At 42.5% G+C, this 23,007-nt stretch overlaps 1 protein-coding gene across 9 annotated transcripts in view; it reads left to right on the forward strand.

Annotated features, from left to right (window-relative positions):
• Window positions 1-23,007, forward strand: part of LOC137345065 (5'-AMP-activated protein kinase subunit gamma-2-like) — a 514,189-nt gene that overhangs the window by 486,192 nt on the left and 4,990 nt on the right. For 8 of the 9 annotated variants that reach the window (XM_068008521.1, XM_068008499.1, XM_068008506.1 and 5 more), the window contains 5 exons: window positions 5,134-5,260; window positions 11,988-12,153; window positions 16,084-16,121; window positions 19,275-19,421; window positions 20,272-20,365. In XM_068008521.1, the coding sequence (XP_067864622.1) occupies window positions 5,134-5,260; window positions 11,988-12,153; window positions 16,084-16,121; window positions 19,275-19,421; window positions 20,272-20,365 (572 nt within the window). Of the gene's footprint in view, window positions 1-5,133; window positions 5,261-11,987; window positions 12,154-16,083; window positions 16,122-19,274; window positions 19,422-20,271; window positions 20,432-23,007 lie in introns of all 9 variants that reach the window. The other variant, XM_068008514.1, reaches the window with a different exon arrangement.

Genomic DNA, 23,007 nt, shown 5'->3' on the forward strand with positions numbered 1-23,007 from the left:
TTTTCAGAAGTATTTATTAGTCTGTGCTTTTTAATTCAAAGAGTTTGATCTGGAACCTTCTAAAGAGAAGTGTTTGATTGAAACCTCTGAAAAGAATACGATCAGCCAGACAACTTCCTTAGTTAGTGAGGAAAGGATTAAAAAAACAGCTATGAATATAAAGTAAATATAGGCATATTTGCAAATCATTTACATTATACCATGCATGCAGAAGAAAATAGCAACTACTGTAAGTATGAATGTTATATTTCTGCATGTTCTTTTACTGTTTGATGAATTTCATTTGACCGTTAAATTCACGAAATAAAGTCTAATGTTACTCTGTCACTGTCAAAGATGTGGAGATGCCGGTGATGGACTGGGGTTGACAATTGTAAACAATTTTACAACACCAAGTTATAGTCCAACAATTTTATTTTTAATCCCACAAGCTTTCGGAGGCTTCCTCCTTCCTCAGGTGGTGTGGTCATTTCCACACCACCTGAGGAAGGGGGAAGCCTCCGAAAGCTTGTGGGATTAAAAATAAAATTGTTGGACTATAACTTGGTGTTGTAAAATTGTTTACAACTGTCAAAGATGTGGAGAATCCCATGGAGGCAAGGGAGAGAATCAGGAGATTAAGGAATTGTTTTATTTAAATTGGATTCTCTGTTCCTCATCACAGGCTTATTACAATTCTTGCACATTTTTTTTATTCGTTCATGGGATGTGGACGTCGCTGGTGAGGCCAGCATTTATTGCCCATCCCTAATTGCCCTTGAGAAGGTGGTGGTGAGCCGCCTTCTTGAACCGCTGCAGTCCGTCTGGTGAAGGTTCTCCCACAGTGCTGTTAGGAAGGGAGTTCCAGGATTTTGAACCAGCAACGATGAAGGAACGGCGATATATTTCCAAGTCGGGATGGTGTGTGACTTGGAGGGGAACGTGCAGGTGGTGTTGTTCCCATGTGCCTGCTGCCCTTGTCCTTCTAGGTGGTAGAAGTCACGGGTTTGGGAGGTGCTGTCGAAGAAGCCTTGGCGAGTTGCTGCAGTACATCATGTGGATGGTACACACTGCAGCCACAATGCGCCGGTGGTGAAGGGAGTGAATGTTTAGGGTGGTGGATGGGATGCCAATCAAGCGGGCTGCTTTGTCCTGGATGGTATCGAGTTTCTTGAGTGTTGTTGGAGCTGCACTCATCCAGGCAAGTGGAGAGTATATCATCACACTCCTGACTTGTGCCTTAGGCTTTGGAGAGTCGGGAGGTGAGTCACTCGCCACAGAATACCCAACCTCTGACCTGGTCTTGTAGCCACAGTATTTATGTGGCTGGTCCAGTTAAGTTTCTGGTCAATGGTAACTCCCCGGATGTTGATGGTGGGGGATTCGGCGATGGTAATGCCGTTGAATGTCAAGAGGAGGTGGTTAGACTCTCTCTTGTTGGAGATGGTCATTGCCTGGCACTTGTCTGGCGCGAATGTTACTTGCCACTTATGAGCCCAAGTCTGGATGTTGTCCAGGTCTTGCTGCATGCGGGCTCGGACTGCTTCGTTATTTGAGGGGTTGCGAATGGAACTGAACACTGTGCAATCATTAGCGTACATCCCCATTTCTGACCTTCTGATGGAGGGAAGGTCATCGATGAAGCAGTTGAAGATGGTTGGGCCTAGGACACTGCCCTGAGGAACTCCTGCAGCAATGTCCCGGGGCTGAGATGATTGGCCTCCAACAACCACTACCATCTTCCTTTGTGCTAGGTATGACTCCAGCCACTGGAGAGTTTTCCCCCGGATTCCCACTGACTTCAGTTTTACTAGGGCTCCTTGGTGCCACACTCGGTCAAATGCTGCCATGATGTCAAGGGCAGTCACTCTCGCCTCACCTCTGGAATTCAGCTCTTTTGTCCATGTTTGGACCAAGGCTGTAATGAGGTCTGGAGCCGAGTGGTCCTGGCAGAACCCAAACTGAGCAAGTTATTGGTGAATAAGTGCCACTTGATAGCACTGTCCACGACACCTTCCATCACTTTGCTGATGATTGAGAGTAGACTGATGGGGCGGTCATTAGCCGGATTGGATTTGTCCTGCTTTTTGTGGACAGGACATACCTGGGCAATTTTCCACATTGTCGGGTAGATGCCAGTGTTGTAGCTGTACCGGAACAGCTTGGCTAGAGGCGCAGCTAGTTCTTGAGCACAAGTCTTCAGCACTACAGCTGGGATGTTGTCGGGGCCCGTAGCCTTTGCTGTATCCAGTGCACTCGGCCGTTTCTTGATATCACGTGGAGTGAATCGAATTGGCTGAAGACTGGCTTCTGTGATGGTGGGGATATCGGGAGGAAGCCGAGATGGATCATCCACTCGGCACTTCTGGCTGAAGATGGTTGCAAACGCTTCAGCCTTGTCTTTTGCACTCACGTGCTGGACTCTGCCATCGTTGAGGATGGGGATGTTTGCAGAGCCACCTCCTCCCGTTAGTTGTTTAATTGTCCACCACCTTTCACGACTGGATGTGGCAGGACTGCAGAGCTTTGATCTGATCCGTTGGTTGTGGAATCGCTTAGTTCTGTCTATAGCATGTTGCTTCCGCTGTTTAGCATGCATGTAGTCCCGAGTTGTACCTTCACCAGGTTGGCACCTCATTTTTAGGTACGCCTGGTGGTGCTCCTGGCATGCTCTTCTACACTCCTCATTGAACCAGGGTTGATTCCCTGGCTTGTTGGTAATGGTAGAGTGAGGAATATGCCAGGCCATGAGGTTACAGATTGTGCTGGAATACAATTCTGCTGCTGCTGATGGCCGACAGCACCTCATGGATACCCAGTTTTGAGCTGCTAGATGTGTTCTGAATCTATCCCATTTCGCACGGTAGTAGTGCTACCCAACACGTTGGATGGTATCCTCAATGCGAAGACGGGACTTCGTCTCCACGAGGACTTTGCGATGGTCACTCCTACCAATACTGTCATGGACAGATGCATCTGTGACAGGTAGATTCGTGAGGACGAGGTCAAGTAAGTTTTTCCCTTGTGTTGGTTCGCTCACCACCTGCAGCAAGCCCAGTCTAGCAGCTATGTCTTACAAATCTTACCTAGATATCAGGACAAATAAAAATATTCTCAAGGAATTTGCCAGCTAGGGATCATTTGCAAAGAAACTAAAACTATCTAGGGTAAAGAGGGTAGAAGAATCCCAAAAACAGAATTAGCATTTTTATTTCTGATGCAAAGGCGTTGCTCTAGTTTATAAACTACAGCATATGTGTTACTTTTATGCAATATAGTACAGTCTTCCATGTAGCAACTACAGTGGAATCTGTATTTAAGGTCATCTTTATGAACCAGCCACCTGCCTATAACAGCTACACTTTATGGTCTCAATCAACAGCTAATGGGAGTGAGCAGGAGTTATCTTGATTGGAATAGTCATCTGGGTACTAAATTGCAGCCACCAAAGTTGGACCTGTACCCTATTCTGACCAATGAATTGCATAGAACTGCCAGACCAGGATCAACCAGAAGTCAGAGGCTGCAGGGTCTGGCCGGCAGTCAGGCAGTAGGAATAATACGATTTTGCTGAACTTTCATGGTGACCAGCGCAGAAGCTGAACTGAAGTCAGGTTTGGTATTTTAGCTATGTGGAGGGAAGGATAGTTGGGATGCCGAAGAGATGGGGAGCCTAGAACTTACCATGAGGACAACTGAGCCGAAGCCAGAGTTACTGTGCTGAGGTGAAGGCCATGCAAGCCTACTATTATTGTGAGGAGCCAAGTTAGTTCTCACCTTTCATATCAAGGACACGGCAGGTGCCAGGAACTAATCCAGTGGGCTAGCAGGTTGTCTATCAACCTGTGAATTGCTGCCAATTCAGCTAGTCCTTTGGGTGCCTGGAATTGACTCTGTGCATTGTACAGTTGATTAGGCAAGAGATAGTGTTAAGTGGTTGGTTAGTTTCAGTTTAGCTTCAGGTTTAAGCAAACTGGCACAATGGTGAAAGATTCTGGAGCTTTATACAAGGCAGAGATAGGAGATCATGGGTGGCGTCACCCTTCTGTCTTATCAGGATGACCTTTTTAGTTGCTTGCTCAAAACAAATCTTGTACTCCTACAGTGTGTAGGGGATGAAGACGACCCAAAACCAGGTAGGTAATCTATCTACTAAATAGAAGTACTTTGCAGGCTTAATGGATGCAGCTAGATACAGGCAGTGTTTCATGGCGATGCAGCTAACATTGGAAACACAGTGTGTGGGAATATTGCTGGTACAGGCTCAAGTCACATCACTCCATGGCTCTGACATCCTGCTGCCCCCATTCAAGAAATATCTATAATTTCAGTTAATTTCTACTATTGCAGTACTGTAATTTCACTATTCAAAGAAGCCATGATGTGGAGATGCCGGTGATGGACTGGGGTTGACAATTGTAAACAATTTTACAACACCAAGTTATAGTCCAACAATTTTATTTTTAATTCCACAAGCTCATTTCTACACCGTTCACCTGACGAAGGAGGAAGCCTCCGAAAGCTTGTGGAATTAAAAATAAAATTGTTGGACTATAACTTGGTGTTGTAAAATTGTTTACAATATTCAAAGAAGAGTAGTTGAACACGGATATTTCCTTCACTGACACTCCGAGGCAGTAAGTGAAAATTCTGTGCTGGCAATATTCAGTTTCACTGTATTGCCTAAAGTTAGATACTGCTTGCGTTAGGTTGGATAATAATATAATCCTCAGGATGGCCCAGCTCACTAGGATAATGCAGGCTTCCAGGATAAATCTCTTTTCCGTACAGGTGCTATGTGAAGGTGAAGCACATTTATAGGTGATTTATATATCTCACAATTGGTTTCAGGATAGTAGTCCTTTACTGGACTCCCGGTGCCACTCTTCCCCATTCATGCTTCCACCCAGTCAGTGCACGGGCTGAACCAGAACTAGCAAATCCAGAGGTAATTCCTAAGACACATACACAAAAAATGAGCTTCCTCTACTGTCAGAACGGGATAAATAGTCAAGTGGATATGACTAACTGCAGGCGATTGCGAGAGAACCAAATGTTTGCTGTTGATTGCAGTTCTGTTCAGTTTTTTTAAAAAAGCATCTTCCAGTAACTTCTCACCCTGGCATCCACCTTGAACTTGTTTTATTCTTTTAGCCTCTTCGATGCAGTGTATTCACTCATTAAGAACAAAATTCACCGGTTGCCAGTCATCGACCCCATCAGTGGAAATGCACTTTATATCCTCACTCACAAAAGGATCCTAAAGTTCCTGCAGCTTTTTGTAAGTATTACCTTCTGAAAGTACATCAGTCAGACCAGACGTTGCTGTGTCAGTAGAGCTTTTTCCCTGTTTAAATATTTGTGCAGGTTTTTCCCAATGCATGTGTGCATTTGCCTATAATAATGCATGTGGTGTCGGAAAGCAAATATAAAACTTGGTGTCAGTAATCTTCCCCCTGATAGCCTTGTGATGGGGTGTCCAAACTATGGCCTGCAATCCCACAATCCTGGCACTACTCCGTTTGATCTTGTGGTACAGAGCCATACAGATCAGAACATCCCAGGTTTGATCCCTAGTCTGTTGTGAGCTGGTTGATCTCGGCCACAACAGGCGTTGAAGTGCCAGTGGGCTAGAGAGGGGACCAATGACGCAAGGCTCTCTTACTATTCAGTGATCCCCAATGAAAAGTGCACATGTGCAGACGTTAGGCGATAACATGCTTGATCTGAGATGTGATGGTCCCCGGGTTCAGGCATTCGACTGCGGGGAACTGTCTGGACTTGCACATGAAGATTGTCCACTTGGTCAAGGTACTGAAGGGTCACCAGCATTTGTGGTTCTGTACTGCAGTAAGAGTCCATGCCTTCAGAATAGGAAGAGGGAAAATTGGGTGAAAAAACAGGAAGTATATCTCTCTATATAGAGATATATCTATATATAAAATAGGGTCAGATGCCCGTTTTCCACCCTATCCAATTTCACTCTTCACTCTCCACTCTTCGGTGGAGAGGAAAATCGGGTGTCCGACCCAAACCTGCCCCATTCCTGCCGGGGATGGGTTAGTTTAAAATTGAGGCTATATACTGTAATAAAAAAACAAGTGCAGCGGAACTATCCTTTATCTGGACATGAATCTTAAACTGCACTGTTAATAATAAGGGTATTACTAATTATTACAGGTTAGTTTGGGGTTTCGTTCTAAAGATGTCACACCAGCAGCATATCACTGTACAAACCTGCCTGTGACTCCTGTTATGAGGCAGATGATGTGGTTGAGTGGAAATCCATAGAAAAGTCCCTTGGTGCTATTGCATAAGGCATTCATTCTGGTACAAGGCACCAACTCAGAGCACTGCACCGTCACATTGCCAATGACTGACAGAACTGCTTGAAACTTGCAAGTGGAGTATTTGTTTATATGAAACAAAAGTTAACAGTTTGAATTCCCTCGTACTTCATGGCATCCAGTTGTAGTCCGTTTAATTGTAATTTTTTTAAAGAATTTCTGGTGAATATATTTTGACTGGTTGAGTACATTAAATTATTTTAGATACATGATTATCAGATGGTATGGTTTTCCTGTGTCTTATTCCTACTGTAAGAAGTGTGCTGGTTGATTGTAAATTTCAGGTGATAGACATCACCTGAATGACAGAATATCACTATTTCAATTGGTTAACGGTAAGATTGATCACTTTTCAAAGTAGTCAACTAGTTAAGGTGCACCAAGTGATTACAGCGAAGTGGCATGAACTTAAAGACATTACTAAAACCATCAGACGTCACCATGTCGCTGGGTCAAAATTCTGGAATTTCCTACCTAACTCCATCATGGGAGTAACATCACCAGGACTGAAGCAGTTCAAAGAGAAAGCCCACAAGGGCAACTAGCAATGAGTAATAAATGCAACCTTTGCAGAGTCGCCCACAACCAGAGAATCTAAAAAATTAATTCTTTGTTTTTTTTGTTTTTAATCTAAGTTTGATGCTACATCACTGACCCCCACCCCCAGATCTGGACCTCTGACCTTGCTGCCCCCATGTGGTGATTAAAAATTATTAGAGTACTAACTGGTAAATGGTTAATCTAACTCTTAGCCAGATATGAACCCAGATTCCAGAGGTAAGCAACATTGTCAGCCATGGCAGTCTCACCTCTGAGTCCATAGGTTGTAGGTTCAAGTCCCACTCCAGGACTTGTGCACAAAATCTAGGCTAACGTTACTGAGGGAGTGCTGCACTGTCGGATGAGACGTTAAACCGAGGTCCCATCTGCCCTCTCGAATGGACATAAAAGATCCCACGGCATTTTTTGAAGAAGAGCTGGGGAGCTTTCCCCTGTGACCTGGCCAATATTTATCCCTCAACCAACATCACTAAAATAGATTATCTGGTCAATATCACATTGCTGTTTGTGGGACCTTGCTGTGCGCAAATTGTTTTTTTTATTCGTTCATGGAATGTGGGCGTCGCTGGCGAGGCCAGCATTTATTGCCCATCCCTAATTGCCCTTGAGAAGGTGGTGGTGAGCCGCCTTCTTGAACTGCTGCTGTCGTGTGGTGAAGGTTCTCCCACAGTGCTGTTAGGAAGGCAGTTCCAGGATTTTGACTCAACGACGATGAAGGAACGACGATATATTTCCAAGTCGGGATGGTGTGTGACTTGGAGGGGAACGTGCAGGTGATGGTGTTCCCATGTGCCTGCTGCTCTTGTCCTTCTAGGTGGTAGAGGTCGCAGGTTTGGGAGGTGCTGTCGAAGAAACCTTGGCGAGTTGCTGCAGTGCATCCTGTGGATAGTACACTCTGCAGCCACAGTGCGCCGGTGGTAAAGGGAGTGAATGTTTAGGGTGGTGGATGGTCTGCCAATCAAGCGGGCTGCTTTGTCCTGGATGGTGTCGAGTTTCTTGAGTTTTGTTGGAGCTGCACTCATCCAGGCAAGTGGAGAGTATTCCATCACACTCCTGACTTGCGCCTTGTAGATGGAAGAAGGGCTTTGGGGAGTCAGGAGGTGAGTCACTCGCCGCAGAATACCCAGCCTCAGACCTGCTCTTGTAGCCACAATCCTGTGGCTGGTCCAGTTAAGTTTCTGGTCAATGGTGACCCCCAGGATGTTGATGGTGGGGGATTTGGCGATGGTAATGCCGTTGAATGTCAAGGGGAGGTGGTTAGACTCTCTCTTGTTGGAGATGGTCATTGTCTGACGCGAATGTTACTTGCCACTTATCAGCCCAAGCCTGGTTGTTGTCCAGATCTCGCTGCATGCGGGCTCGGACTGCTTCGTTATTTGAGGTGTTGCGAATGGAACTGAACACTATGCAATCATTAGCGAACATCCCCATTTTTGACCTTCTGATGGAGGGAAGGTCATTGATGAAGCAGGTGAAAATGATTGGGCCTAGGACACTGCCCTGAGGAACTCCTGCAGCATTGTCCTGGGGCTGAGATGATTGGCCTCCAACAACCACTACCATCTTCCTTTGTGCTAGGTATGACTCCAGCCACTGGAGAGCTTTCCCCCTGATTCCCATTGACTTCAATTTTACTAGGGCTCCTTGGTGCCATACTCTGTCAAATGCTGCCTTGATGTCAAGGGTAGTCACTCTCACCTCACCAATGGAATTCAGGTCTTTTGTCCATGTTTGGACCAAGGCTGTAATGCGGTCTGGAGCCGAGTGGTCCTGGCAGAACCCAAACTGAGCATCGGTGAGCAGGTTTTTGGTGAGTAAGTGCCACTTGATAGCACTGTCGACAACACCTTCCCTCACTTTGCTGATGATTGAGAGCAGACTGATGGGGCGGTAATTAGCCGGATTGGATTTGTCCTGCTTTTTGTGGACAGGACATACCTGGGCAATTTTCCACATTGTCGGGTAGATGCCAGTGTTGTTGCTGTACTGGAACAGCTTGGCTAGAGGCGCAGCTAGTTCTGGAGCACAAGTCTTCAGCACTGCAGCCAGGATGTTGTCGGGGCCCATAGCCTTTGCTGTATCCAGTACACTCAGCCATTTCTTGATATCACGTGGAGTGAATCGAATTGGCTGAAGACTGGCTTCTGTGATGGTGGGGATATTGGGAGGAGGCCGAGAGGGATCATCCACTCGGCACTTCTGGCTGAAAATTGTTGCAAACGCTTCAGCCTTGTCTTTTGCACTCACGTGCTGGACTCCGCCATCATTGAGGATGGGGATGTTTACAGAGTCGCCCCCTCCCGTTAGTTGTTTAATTGTCCACCACCATTCACGACTGGATGTGGCAGGACTGCATAGCTTTGATCTGATCCATTGGTTGTGGAATCGCTTATCTCTGTCTATAGCATGTTGCTTCCGCTGTTTACCATGCACGTAGTCCTGAGTTGTAGCTTCACCAAGTTGGCACTTCATTTTTAGGTACGTCTGGTGGTGCTGCTGGCATGCTCTTCTACACTCCTCATTGAACCATGGTTGATCCCCTGGCTTGTTGGTAATGGCAGAGTGAGGAATATAGGCCATGAGGTTACAGATTGTGCTGGAATACAGTTCTGCTGCTGCTGATAGCCCATAGCGCCTCATGGATGCTCAGTTTTGAGTTGTTAGGTCTGATCTGAATCTATCCCATTTAGCACGATGGTAGTGCCACACAACACGTTGGATGGTATCCTCAGTGTGAAGACGGGACTTCGTCTCCAGGAGGACTGTGCAGTGGTCACTCCTACCAATACTGTCATGGACAGATGCATTTGCGACAGGTAGATTGATGAGGACGAGGTCAAGTAAGTTTTTCCCTCGTGTTGGTTCACTCACTACCTGCCGCAGGCCCAGTCTAGCAGCTATGTCCTTCAGGACTCGGCCAGCTCAGTCAGTAGTGGTGCTACTGAGCCACTCTTGGTGATGGACATTGAAGTCCCCCACCCAGAGTACATTCTGTGCCCTTGCTACCCTCAGTGCTTCCTCCAAGTGGTGCTCAACATGGAGGAGGACTGATTCATCAGCTGAGGGAAGACGGTAGGCGGTAATTAGCAGGAGGTTTCCTTGCCCATGTTTGACCTGATGCCATGAGATTTCATGGAGTCCAGAGTCAATGTTGAGGACTCCCAGGGCCACTCCCTCCTGACTGTATATCACTGTACTGCCACCTCTGGTCGGTCTGTCCTGCCGGTGGAACAGGACATACCCAGGGATGGTGATGGATGAGTCTGGGACGTTGGCTGAAAGGTATGATTCTGTGAGTATGGCTATGTCAGGCTGTTGCCATGTTTCCTACGTTACAACAGTGAATATGTTTCAAAAGTATTTCATTGGCTGTAAAGCGTTTTGGGATGTCCTGGGGTCATGAAAGGCGCTGTATCAATGCAAATTTGTTCGTTCTTTTAACCCACTACATTACCCCCTTCCCCTCTTGCATGAAATTTTGCACTCTTATCACTAGAGAAAACTCAAGTCACCATTTGAGGGGAGGCAACTTCCTGCTGGATAGGCATTTAGTATGGAACTATATACATGATGACACATTTCATGTCAATCAGCTGGTATCTTCCTCTTTAGCAGATACTGCATTCCTTTTTAAAAATGGACATACTGGAAATAATCTGTCCCATTTTGTAAGTATGCACCCAACTGGTGTCACTTCAGCAAATTTTAAAAGTTTGTAATTAAAATCTGTGGGCTGGATTTTCCTCGCAGGGTGAGAATGCAGTGGCCGAAGATGTCTGCCCAGTGAGGAATATAGTTTTTGCAGCGGGTAGCTGGTGTTGGGCCTTACAGCCCCAGGTTTGCCCAAAAGCTGGTGACAATAAGAGGAAAATTCAGGCCTATGTGTCTCTGCGTTCTTGTATCTGTTTTTCAACAAAAGACAGCCCGACCCCCCTGGAAAGTCCCTTGATTCTTCTGGCAGAATTCATGAGGTTCAGTTCATGATGCTTGGAGCCTAATGTGTCATTAATCCCAGATAAACATTTTTTCTTTGTATTTTATTGTTGCAACAAAATTAATCAATTTTAATCAAAACCTTTTCACAATAAACAAAATAGTAATTTTTTAGGTTTTCATCAGACTTGGCCCAACACCAGAATGGACATTTGATGGGTTATTTCCTGTAGCTCTTTGAGCTCTGTTTCGTAAAGACATGTTGGGAACCATCTGTTCGTTGCACCCGTTTCTCTCAAATTGTAGGCCTGAACACTAACTTATCATTACCCCGATCAGATGCTTGTATCGCATTTACTTAGTTGTAGAACTGCTTCCAATTGTGCTAGTTCCCTTGTTGCTGAATCTACTCTGTTTAGACAGGACAGTTATGACTTCACAAAGTGTGCAGCTGCTCTGAAGTTGTAATGTGACTTTAGTGCTCCAGAAGTTTGGCAACAGGTCAAGAGGATTAACCTCTAATCCACTTTATGGTTAGCACCTTTCTGATTCCTTTTAAGGTCTTTATTTTACAATCCACAAATTACTTTTCAGATTTTTTTCTTTTTGTTTTTGCAGACCTCCACAGGCATGGATTTCATAAATCCACCGGCAGTCAGATTTGTTTTTTATATATTCATTCTCTCTGAGCGTCGCTGGCAAGGTTGGCATTTATTGCCCATCCCTAGTTGCCCTAGAGAAGGTGGTGGTAGTGGGCTGTCTTCTTGAACGGTTGTAATCAGCCATTTCTTAAACTTCCAGCTATAACTAAGTGTAATTTCTGAAGTAGGAATGCCTCTGCAAAATTAAGTTGAAAACTATCCAAAGCCAAACAGAAGCTCAATAACTGTCTTTTTCTCTTTATACTGACAAATCAATTTAGGTAACTGACTATTTAGGGGAAAAAAAGGTAGAGTGCGTCTCAACAATGAGGAGTTAATACAGGTCATATGAGACTCCTACCATGAAGTATTTCACAAGTGACAGAACTCCCAGGACTCCCAATCTGATCTGGTCCAGCTATGAGAACATTGTAGACTGCAGGTGCCTCAGTGCCTTGAGTCAAATATGAAATTTGGGGTAGTAAATACATTTCTTTTTGTTGTGTGTTATTTTAAATCCTCATAGGTTTCTGAGATGCCAAAGCCTGCCTTTATGAAGAAAACACTGGAGGAACTTGGGATAGGAACGTACCTTAATATTGCCTTTATCCATCCAAACACTCCTATTATAAAAGCCCTGAGTATATTTGTGGAAAGAAGGGTTTCTGCCTTGCCAGTTGTGGATGAGTCAGGTTTGTACAACTCTTGTGTTTATGGCTTATTCAGACTTGCAGTGTTGTTGATGGTAAACGTTATGATAAACAAAAGCAGTATTTCTTGGTGTCCATGACTAACAGGTACAGTAGGCAACATACACTCCTTCAATTCAAACGAAGGGTTACACTTGAAAATTTAACTTGCTTTTTTCTCTTTACAAATGCTGACTGGCCATCTGTATATTTCCAGCATTTTCTGTTTGTGTTGCTACTTTGTATAATTTTAGTTTGTGTTATATAATGTTTTAAGGTTATTACATAAATGTCTTGGCTGGTGTTCTTTGAGCAGTACCTCATTCCATGGTATGTGCTATTTCTATGCATTTGTTCTTGCCTGTGTGTGTCAGCAGTTGGGCTCAGGTTACTTTCTGCAGCCCCTGGCCAACACATGTCATTTGTATCAACCATGGTTTAGAGTGCCCTGTTGTAAGTGAGGCATCCTGTCTGTTTTCATACCTGGGAGAGTCGACTCCCAACAAATGGGCTGCCCTTACAGCTGTTCAAGATTAACCCAAAATCTAGTAACCTAGCTGGAAAGCGTGTGTGTGAGAATTTTGAATGAGGACGTGTTCAGGCTTGGCTATGATGCCCTCACAGTCTATGTTACTTCACTAGATCGCTGTATGTTTCGCCCCTCCAATATCTTGCCTAAGTGACAATTCTTCATGTGAATCGAGACATTCAGTGCTAGAACATAAGAACTAAGAGCAGGAGTTGGCCATATGGTCCCTCGAGCCCGCTCTGCTATTCAATAAGATCATGGCTGATCTTCGACCTCAACTCCACTTTCCCGCCTGATCCCCATTTGCCATGATTCCCCTAGAGTCCAAAAATCTATCCATCCACAGCCCTCTGGGGTAGAGAATTCCAAAGATTTCTCTGCGTGATGAAATTCCTCCTCATCTCTCTTGAATTGCCAACCCCTTATCCTGCACTTATGCCCCTAGTTCTGGACTCTAGCCAGGGGAAACAATCTCCCAGCATCTACCATGTCAAGCCCCCTCATAATCTTACATGTTTCAATGAGATCACCTCTCATTCTTCTAAACTCCAGAGAGTATAGGCCCATTCTACTCAACCTCTCGTCATAGGACAGCCCTCTCATCCCAGGAATTAATCTAGTGAATCTTCGTTGCACCGCCTCTAAGGCAAGTATGTCCTTAGATAAGGAAACCAAAACTGTATGCAGTACTCCAGGTGAGGCCCTGTACAACTGCAGTAAGACTTCCTTACTCTTGTACTCCAACCCCCTTGCAATAAAGGCCAACATGCCATTTGCTTTCCTAATTGCCTACTGTACCTGCACACTAATTTTTTGTGTTTCTTGTATGAAGACACCTAAGTCTCTCTGAACACCAACATTTAATAGTTTCTCACCATTTAAAAAAATTCTGTTTTTCTATTCTTCCTACCAAAGTGAATAACCTCACATTTCCCCACATTATACTCCATCTGCCATCTTCTTAATCTGTCTATTTCCCTTTGCAGACTCTTTGTGTCCTCCTCACAACTTACTTTCCCACCTAGCTTTGTATCATCAGCAAACTTGGATACATTACACTCGGTCCCTTCATCTTAGTCATTAATATAGATTGTGAATAGCTGAAGCCCAAGCACTGATCCTTGCGGCACCTCACCAGTTACAGCCGGCCAACCTGAGAATGACCCGTTTATCCCTACTCTCTGTTTTGTGTCCTTTAACCAATCCTCTATCCATGCTAATATATTATCCCCAACCCCATGAGCCCTTTCCTTGTGTAACAATCTTTTATGTGGCACCTTATCGAATGCCTTTTGAAAATCCAAATATATGACATCCACTGGTTCTCCTTTATCTAGCCTGCTAGTTACATCCTCAAAAAACTCTAATAAATTTATTAATCACGATTTCCCGTTCATAAAACCATGTTAACTCTGCCATAATCATATTAAGATTTTCTAAGTGCCCTGTTACCACTTCCTTAATAATGGTTTACAGCATTTTCCCGACGGCCGATGTCAGGCTAACTGGTCTGTAGTTCCCTGTTTTCTCTTTTCTTCCCTTCTTGAAAAGCGGGACGACATTTGCTACCTTCCAGTCCACTGGGACCGTTCCAGAATCTAGAGAATTTTGGAAGATCATAACCAATGCATCCACTATCACTGCAGCCACCTCTTTTAGAACCCTAGGATGTAGATCACCAGGTCCAGGGAATTTATCGGTTTATGTCCTATTAGTTTGTCCAGTACTTTTTCTCTAGTGATATTAATTGTTTTAAGTTCCTCACTCTCATTTGCCCCTTGGTTCCCCACTATTTTTGGCATGCATTTTGTGTCTTCTACTGTGAAGACAGATAAAAAATATTTGTTTAATGCATCTGCCATTTCCTGATTTCCCCATTATAATTTCTCCTCTCAGCCTCTAAGGGACCAACGTTTACTTTTTGCTACACTCTTCCTTTTCACATACTTGTAGAAGTTCTAACAATCCATTTTTATATTTCTTGCTCGTTTACTTTCATATTCTATTTTCTCCTAGCAAGCTGTTCAAATGGGGATTGGGCCTCACAGCCAAGGCTGACCTTGTCCTCGCCAAACATCCACAAAAGTTTCCAGCCAGGTCGCTGGATAGTAATCTGCAGCAGGGACCGTGTCTGTTTCTTTTAGAAACACTGAAGCCATGTGTAGTACCTCAGCACAGCCCTGTCTGAGATCATGCAAGCACAGACCAGGCATTGAACTTTAGACCTTCTTGGTCTGTGTTGCTTAGCCCAGTACCAAATGGTGTATTTACTTGCTGAACTGTTGGGGTCAAATTGAACTCTCTTTTTAAATGGGCGCACTTAGACTGTGCCTTCACAACACCACCTTCAGCCAGAAAAGCCCTTGGGGAGATACTTATGGCAGTTGAAACATGCAGATGAGTCTTGGTCTGCAATATTTGGATAGAAAAGCAGAAGTTTTCGTCACTCCACCACTATGCCACTGCAAATATATTCTCTGTTTAAAGCAGTAATCAAATTTAATATGTTAGCCAGTATCATTCATGTTCTTAATCTCCTCTTGAGCATTTACCCTAGCAAGTTTATTATCAAAAACTATGCTCTAGTTGAGGAAGTTTTGAAGAAAAGTATTCCATGGAGTAAATCGGGGAAAAGATTAATTTTACATTTAAAATGGATATTCTTGGTTGTGGTGGGCTAAATTTCAATAGTCGTTTTGGTGTTCACTGGCATCCAGATGAACATCAACTGGTTTTAATTGTGCAGAGACCTGTGCTTTACATGTTCAAATGCAAATTGTTTTTTAAATATCTGCTCTAATACTACTTGTGACATTTGTCCTTTGTAATATTTTAGCTCTATATATATCTTGTTAACCTGACATCACATCTACTTCGGTCATTTGTTTGTACATATCCTATTACATCCTTTAAAATTGATCAATGACTCTTTCCCCTTAACATCCTGCTGCCTCAGCACCAAATGATTAGCTGCAATAAGACTTTTAGCTGGCTTATTCATTTGAATAAACTGGTGTAAGTTGCTAAGTGAAGGCTAGATGATCCCCTATCGGAAGGTGATAACCTATGGCTGAGTCAGCTCTTTTTTTTAAAAAAGAAGTCTTTAAGCACCCATGTAAAACTGATCAGTGCCAGAAACAAAAATAAAATAGTGTGTAAAGAGACAATTGACCCTTAGTTCTGTTGCCCTTCAAAGATAGCTATGTATTTGTTTGCTTGTGGTCATTATTAAGGTGATCATTGATTTCAGTATGATTTCAGTGATTATTTGATGTGTAGCAAAAGTATCTTAAAGCACTGGGAGTGTTGGAACTGAGTTGATGGCTTTGTGTTTTTATACAAGGGAATGAGGATTTTGTAAACTCCAGGCCAATCATCTCAATTCATTTCTTTTTCTTTTACAGGGAAAGTTGTAGATATTTATTCCAAGTTTGATGTTATAGTAAGTACAACTCCTGTCAGATTTCACTTATCAACAGAAATGTATGGTAGATTAAATTCCTTGACATGTACCTTTTACACGGCAACTATAAAAATGTTGTAATTCTGAATATAATTAGATAATCATATAGACCCACACAACATTGTCAAGTGACAGCTGTTTTATTTGTGATCCTCAGCACGTTTAAACACAGTATAAAGATCTTTATGTACCTGTGATCTTTAGCACTTGGGAGTGACTCATGCAGTGCATTTAATAGAAAAATAGTCTCTGCCCCTGTGGTAATATGTTGAAGATCTTGATTAATGGAGTTACACAATTTATTGCAAAACCAAAATGCGGTGGCGCAGTTTTGTAGGTCGTCCAAATAGTTGGTGTCTCACCATTGAGACTTTTTTTTAAAAAATCAAATAGTTTAAACTTGGACATTTTCTAAATTGATGCTAATTTTTTTAAGATATCATCCCAGTCGTATGATGGATTAGAATTACATACACTCCTGATGCAGAAACTGATGCAAAGAATGATTTATAGTATCAACTGATTAATTCGGATCTCATACATTGTTGAAGTAATCATTCCTCTATGTTGGTGCACCTTATGATGTCATCAATGTAACACCAACTGGTTACTGTACATTCAGTGAGACCTGCAATACTCACTAGGACTTTTAACATCTAGAGCGGAAGCACGTTTAAAATGCTGGTGAGCACAGCGCATCTTGTTGGATGTACATTAACCACTGGTGTTAGGTTCAGCAATGAGTTCCAGTCACCAATAGCTGTATACTGGTATTGAAACACTTTTGTGGGATCGGAGGATTTTCAAATGGAACATATTCTGACGGCCTTGAATATAGTGATCAGTCAGTTATAATGATCAAATGAAGACTTGCCCAAATTTTACATAGGAAAACATTTTGGACAAGTTCTCATTTGATCGTTATAATTCTGTATATTTGAAATATACATGCACTTCCTGTCTGTCACGCCGTTTAATGCAAATTTGTGTCACATTTTGGGGAAAAGTGTAAAGAAAAAAAGACGAGTTACTTAAAATGTACAATCTGGTCCTCTTATTTCAAAGCTGCTTAATTCAAATTATCTGTTAACTTTAAGTGAAGCTGCAAAAATAAACTATTTAAATTGCTTAATTTGAACTACTGGTAATTTTTTTTAAAATTAAGAAAAAGCTGCAAATTAACAGACCGTTGACAAACATCCAGCAACAGAAATGACCAGATTCTGAATATCCACAACCTCTTAACTGATCTGCATATGAATTTCTCCAGTATTTACTTAATGTCAGTTTGTTAGTTTAAAGGAACAAGTACCTAATTTTTGCAGTTTTACACAATATATTGTTCCCGTCCTTATAAAACAATATAGCACGTGACTTGCATGTTTGTATGGCACTAGCCATGTATATATTATGTTTTCAAAATGTCACAATTTTTAAAAAAACATTGTTCTGCATCTACAATAGAGAGAAAACCAGTCACTGACTGGAGCCTGGAATTTACAAACAGTTACAACTGTCCTCTGGTTGACCTCAGTAGTTACAATTATATTGATTTGCCTATAAGAACATTGAGCTGAATGGGACAGGTCAGGTTAATAGCCAAACATTACAATTATGGTCCAGACGCCAGCCTATCTGTGAGCTAAACCACCAGCAATCCCATTAGTTGTAATCAAAATCCGCAGTGATGAAATTCTTCGGTCAACAAAGTTTGCTACCTTTTGGGTGGATCGCTCAGTGGAACGCTTAATGATAGTGAACTAATAACAGCTTTTAATGGTAGACCAAAGATGGGGTACATCTGGCCCACTGATCCTATTGTTTTCCGTGTCGGAAGTCCATGGTCCATGCTCTGTAATGGCAGCTGACAACAATAGAAATTTAATATGAATAAAATCTAAAAATATATAGATGTATGATTAAGTCTTCTTATTTTAGGATTAGACCTGATTGTCTCTGAAAGAGGGATTCAGCTTGGCACAGAAAGTACTTCCATTTTCTTTCCATACTGATGAGCAATACCAATGTAGCATACATGTTCAGTCCTCTACATAAGAACATAGATAGCTGATTGAACTTCTATGGGAAACAGACATTCAGGATAAAATATTTGGGATACAATATATGAGTAATTTGATTCATGACATGATAAGTGCAGCATGCATGGGAGGGAAACGGTGACTTTGGACCTATAGTCTATTGTAGACTAACTGATAGAGATCGATTGCCGTGATTCATCAACAACTCCTGTTATCATTGTTTCATGCGACTGTCAGGATGGTAGAAGGTGAAATAGATGGATCATGGAATTTTTTCATCTTGCAATTCTTATGTTTCTATGCATGTTAACTCCTTTTAGCACTATATTTTGTGGAGACAGCTTTAGATGTTTGTTATTGTCTTGAAAATATTATTATTGCAGAACGGTTTTGACTTAAATCCAGTTTTCTGATAACTAATATTCTGGTTTATTTGGAACTGCTAAGCATTTATTTACTTTCAGCTGATGTCACCCGATTTCTCCTCTTTGAATTTTTGACCAAATTAAGAAAAATAAAACCCCAAAATGAGACTTTTTTATTATTTGTTCATGGGATGTGGGCATCGCTAGCAAGGCCAGCATTTATTGCCCATCCCTAATTGCCCTTGAGAAGGTGGTGGTGAGCTGCCGCCTTGAACCGCTGCAGTCCGTGTGGTGGCGGTTCTCCCACAGTGCTATTAGGTAGGGAATTTACAGGATTTTGACCCAGCGACAATGAAGGAACGGCGATATATTTCTAAGTTGGGATGGTGTGTGACTTGGAGGGGAATGTGCAGGTGGTGTTGTTCCCATGTGCCTGCTGCCCTTGTCCTTCTAGGTGGTAGAGGTCGTGGGTTTGGGAGGTGCTGTCGAAGAAGCCTTGGCGAGTTGCTGCAGTGCATCCTGTAGATGGTACACACTGCAGCCACGTGCGTCGGTGGTGAAGGGATTGAATCTTTAGAGTGGTGGGGTACCAATCAAGCGGGCTGCTTTGTCCTCGATGGTGTCTAGTTATAAGCCAAATGCACAGTTTCACAAGTTTCATTTTTCTATAAAGTCAAAATAAGAATTCAAACACTGCATATTAACGCAAGTTTTTTTTTCCTCCTCAGAATCTTGCTGCTGAGAAGACGTACAATAACCTGGATATCACTGTAACCCAGGCACTGCGACACCGCTCACAGTATTTTGAAGGGGTTATGAAGTGTCACAGGCTGGATACACTGGAGACAACAGTGGACAGAATAGTCAAAGCTGAGGTAAGGGCATCTTTTATAAACGTACATAAGTAAGATTCAGTCCCACACGGGGTAGTACATAGAAAACATTTTGAAAGTCTATTTCCTCTTAGTGGCTGCACTTGTGATTTCTTTCTGTAGTTTCAATCTCTGGAGTTGTGGTAAATTTGATATGATTGTGCTTTTAATCACTGACAAAATAATTACAAATCTTGCATTTTGCCACATAACACTCTTTCAAAGCAGATACTTTTCCAAATGCACTTTACACTCGAATGGTAAAGAATCTGTTAAAATAACAATGAAGATACTTTTTTTTTCCCTCACTGCTGTGTCTGCAGTCTTGACAGAGTGGGTGGTGCTTAAATCTGGCAGCCATGAACGTGTCTGGCTTGTTTTATTTCTAAACCAGATGACTCTGTAGGATGCATTGAATTATCTGCATCGTAATTCGTAACCGAATAAGGGCTACGCACATAATACAAGAAATTACTTGTTGGCAGCTGTAAGATGTGCCAGTAGTAGTCCAGGTACATGAGAGTTGCTGGATATTGAGTTTATTTCTTTTTTAAGTATGTTCAGCCCTAAACAATAAGAGTCCATTAAATTCTCATAGCTCTCTTGTGCTTGACCTGACATGTCTTTGTTAGAGTAAGAAATATGTTGACCATTTCATTGACAATATGAAATATGTTTAAGACCTTTTTGAATTGATTTTTAACTGGAACTTGAGCTTTTACTGAAGAACTATATTAGGCTCTGTTGTCATGGTAACTGATCAGTTCTGCAGTATTAACTAGTTCTTAAACATTTTTGTGTAGATTTCACCTAATGTATTTGCTACAAACGTCTTTAATTTTTCTCCTTTCAGGTTCATCGACTTGTAGTGGTTGATGAGAAAGAAAGCATTGTGGGAATCGTCTCATTGTCTGACATTCTTCAGGCTCTTGTTCTCACCCCAGCAGGTATAGATGCACAGTATTCCTAATCTCCTGGAGTCTGACCTCTGATCCCTTCCTCTAGGCACTCAGGTAGGGTACACCATGGCATGTTGTACCCACTCAGCTTGCTGAATCAGCATTGGCTGCTGTAAACCCCTTTGCTATCTGCTGAGTGATTGAAACAGCCTTTGGCATGGTCAATATGGCTGAATGTGTAGCTGCTTTTGAGGCTGTACAATATTTTTTTTTGCCAGCAGAGTGTTGAGATCAGCTTAAATGAATAACTGGAGAAAGTAGTGATTGGTGCAGAAATATATTTCACTTAGACTTAAAGTGGGTGACACCCTCAAGTCATGAGTTATGAAGTTGCAAATGGCTACCATGATCTTTCCTACCATAAGACAACATGAATTTCTGGCATGTGTTGGTCAAATTTATTGCTAAAATGTTTTAAATTCAACAACAGTTTACATTTCTATAGCACACATTAGAGCACTTAACAGGGCAAGTAGATACAGAGCATTTGGGACACCAAGCACCATTGGGCTGGAGGAAGAGAATCAGGAAGCAGAAGAATGGTCAAAGAGGTTTTTTGAAGGCAGGAAGGAAGTGATAAGGCAGAGATACTGAGGGAGGGAGCTCTAGAGGATGGGGCAAGGTAGTGAAGGAGGAGGGAATGAGAAATAAGCCATTGTTGGAGAGCCAGGGTGCATGCAGGGACATAGGGTGGAGGAGATCATGGAGGCAGGAAAGGATGCTACCATGGGGGAATTTGGAAGGTTAAGACAAGATTCTTAGTCAGCTCTTTAGGACACAGGAAGTTGCTGGAGCTTGATGAGGACAGGTGTGGGCATTAGTACAGATGATGACACAGGCCACAGCATTCTGGACAACTTGTATATTATGAATGGTAGAAGCAGGAAGACTGGCCAGGAAAACATTGGAGAAGTACTGCCGCCAGGTAATAAAAGTATGGATTAGGGTTTTTGATGGTGGGGGTAGGAGACTTAGGCGTAAGGATGAGTGATATTGCGGTGGTGAAAGAAAGCGGTCTTGGTAACAGGTTGGACATGTGGGAGGAAGCCGAGCTTAGGGTCCAACAATACGCCAAGGTTCACCATACCTATGGCCTAAGCCTGAAGTAGCGGCTGGGTGGGAGATGGAGGTGCCAGAGGCACTTTGTTTGCTGGAGCTAAAGGGTGGCTTTTGTCACCATTAATCTGGAGGAAATTCAGACTTTTGTGTAGATGTCCAGTAACAATGCCTGAAATGCAATGAGACTGTGACTTGGACACACCCGTCTACATTATTTAAATATGTACACCATATGGGTTAAATATACCCCTGCTGTGACAATGAAGGTTTCTTAAAAATTGGAAAGTACTCTAGGAAGCACATTCCTCTGGCACAAAACATAGTATGAAACAACTGCTTGCATGAAATCAATAATGGAAACACAAATAAATTGCATGTGTCTGAGTGGAGTATCAATTCAGATATTATATTCGAGTGTATTAATGATGAGGGAAAAGCATGACCAGTAAAAAGTTATTTGTGTATTGAATGCCATGTTTGTATTTAGTTTGTTTACTTGCCTCCTCCTCATTTTAGTTTTTTTCTTAAAAAAAAATCAGAGAGATGACTCAACAAGTTGTGAAAGTTGCTCTTTAGCACTTTCCTGATAGCAATGAATAGGACTGCCCCCTAACTCATGCAGCCTGGTGTACTGATGCCAATACTCCTGCCTTGATGATATTGCGAAAGTTTTGTAATCTAACATCTTTACTCATTAAGTGTAACCCTGGAGCCATTTGTAACAAGTCTTGTTTTGGTACAGCAGTCTGTGTCTGGATGGAGTGTAAAACACACAACTTATTGTTAATTAGAGGGCTTTATCACTGTGACCCATTTGATTAAGAAGTGCCAGCTGACATGACAGCAGATACTGTAATCTTATCCAAATCAACATTTGTTTGGTAAAATGGGTTTTAATAAATGCCACTTATAAAAGATCCTGCATTTAATATCTTAAAGTTTCAGCTTCAGATTACACCCATTTGGGATTTGGATTTTTAATGTCTTACTGTTTGATTTCACGGATTAAAGTTGGTTTTGTTGTGTCTTCAGTAGAATTGGACAAGGAGCACAGGCATAAAGGACGCACATACAAAATTCACAAGCCCCAAGAAAAGTTAGAGAGAAAAATATTTTATTCCCCCCGCAATAGTGCAATGTGGAATAGACTCCAAGAGAAAGTAGTTAATTCGGAATCAGTTGATACAATAAAAAGAGGTTGGATCAATATCTATTTGGAAGGGGATTGAAAGCTTTAGAGATATTAACAGCACTGCTTGATTTTATTTTTCCGGGCAAGTAGGAGAAAGAACTTAGTATTTCTTAAAAACAGGTTGTGGTGGGGAGAATAGACCACAATAGCACAATCATAGATAGACAATGGATGAAATGGGCTTGATAGGCCGAACAGTCTTTCCTCGCTCTAGATTTTTATGGAACATATGAACAATGATGGACAGAAAAAGACCCTGGTCCATCCAGCCTGACCCACATAATCGTGATACTTTGCGTATCACAATATATACTGCACCTCCCCACCCAAAACCATGTGATCGCCTGAGAGAGGTGAAAACCAGAGCAATTCCTCTCTG

This window comes from Heptranchias perlo, chromosome 2 (genome assembly GCF_035084215.1).
Source record: "Heptranchias perlo isolate sHepPer1 chromosome 2, sHepPer1.hap1, whole genome shotgun sequence".
NCBI lineage: Eukaryota > Metazoa > Chordata > Chondrichthyes > Hexanchiformes > Hexanchidae > Heptranchias > Heptranchias perlo.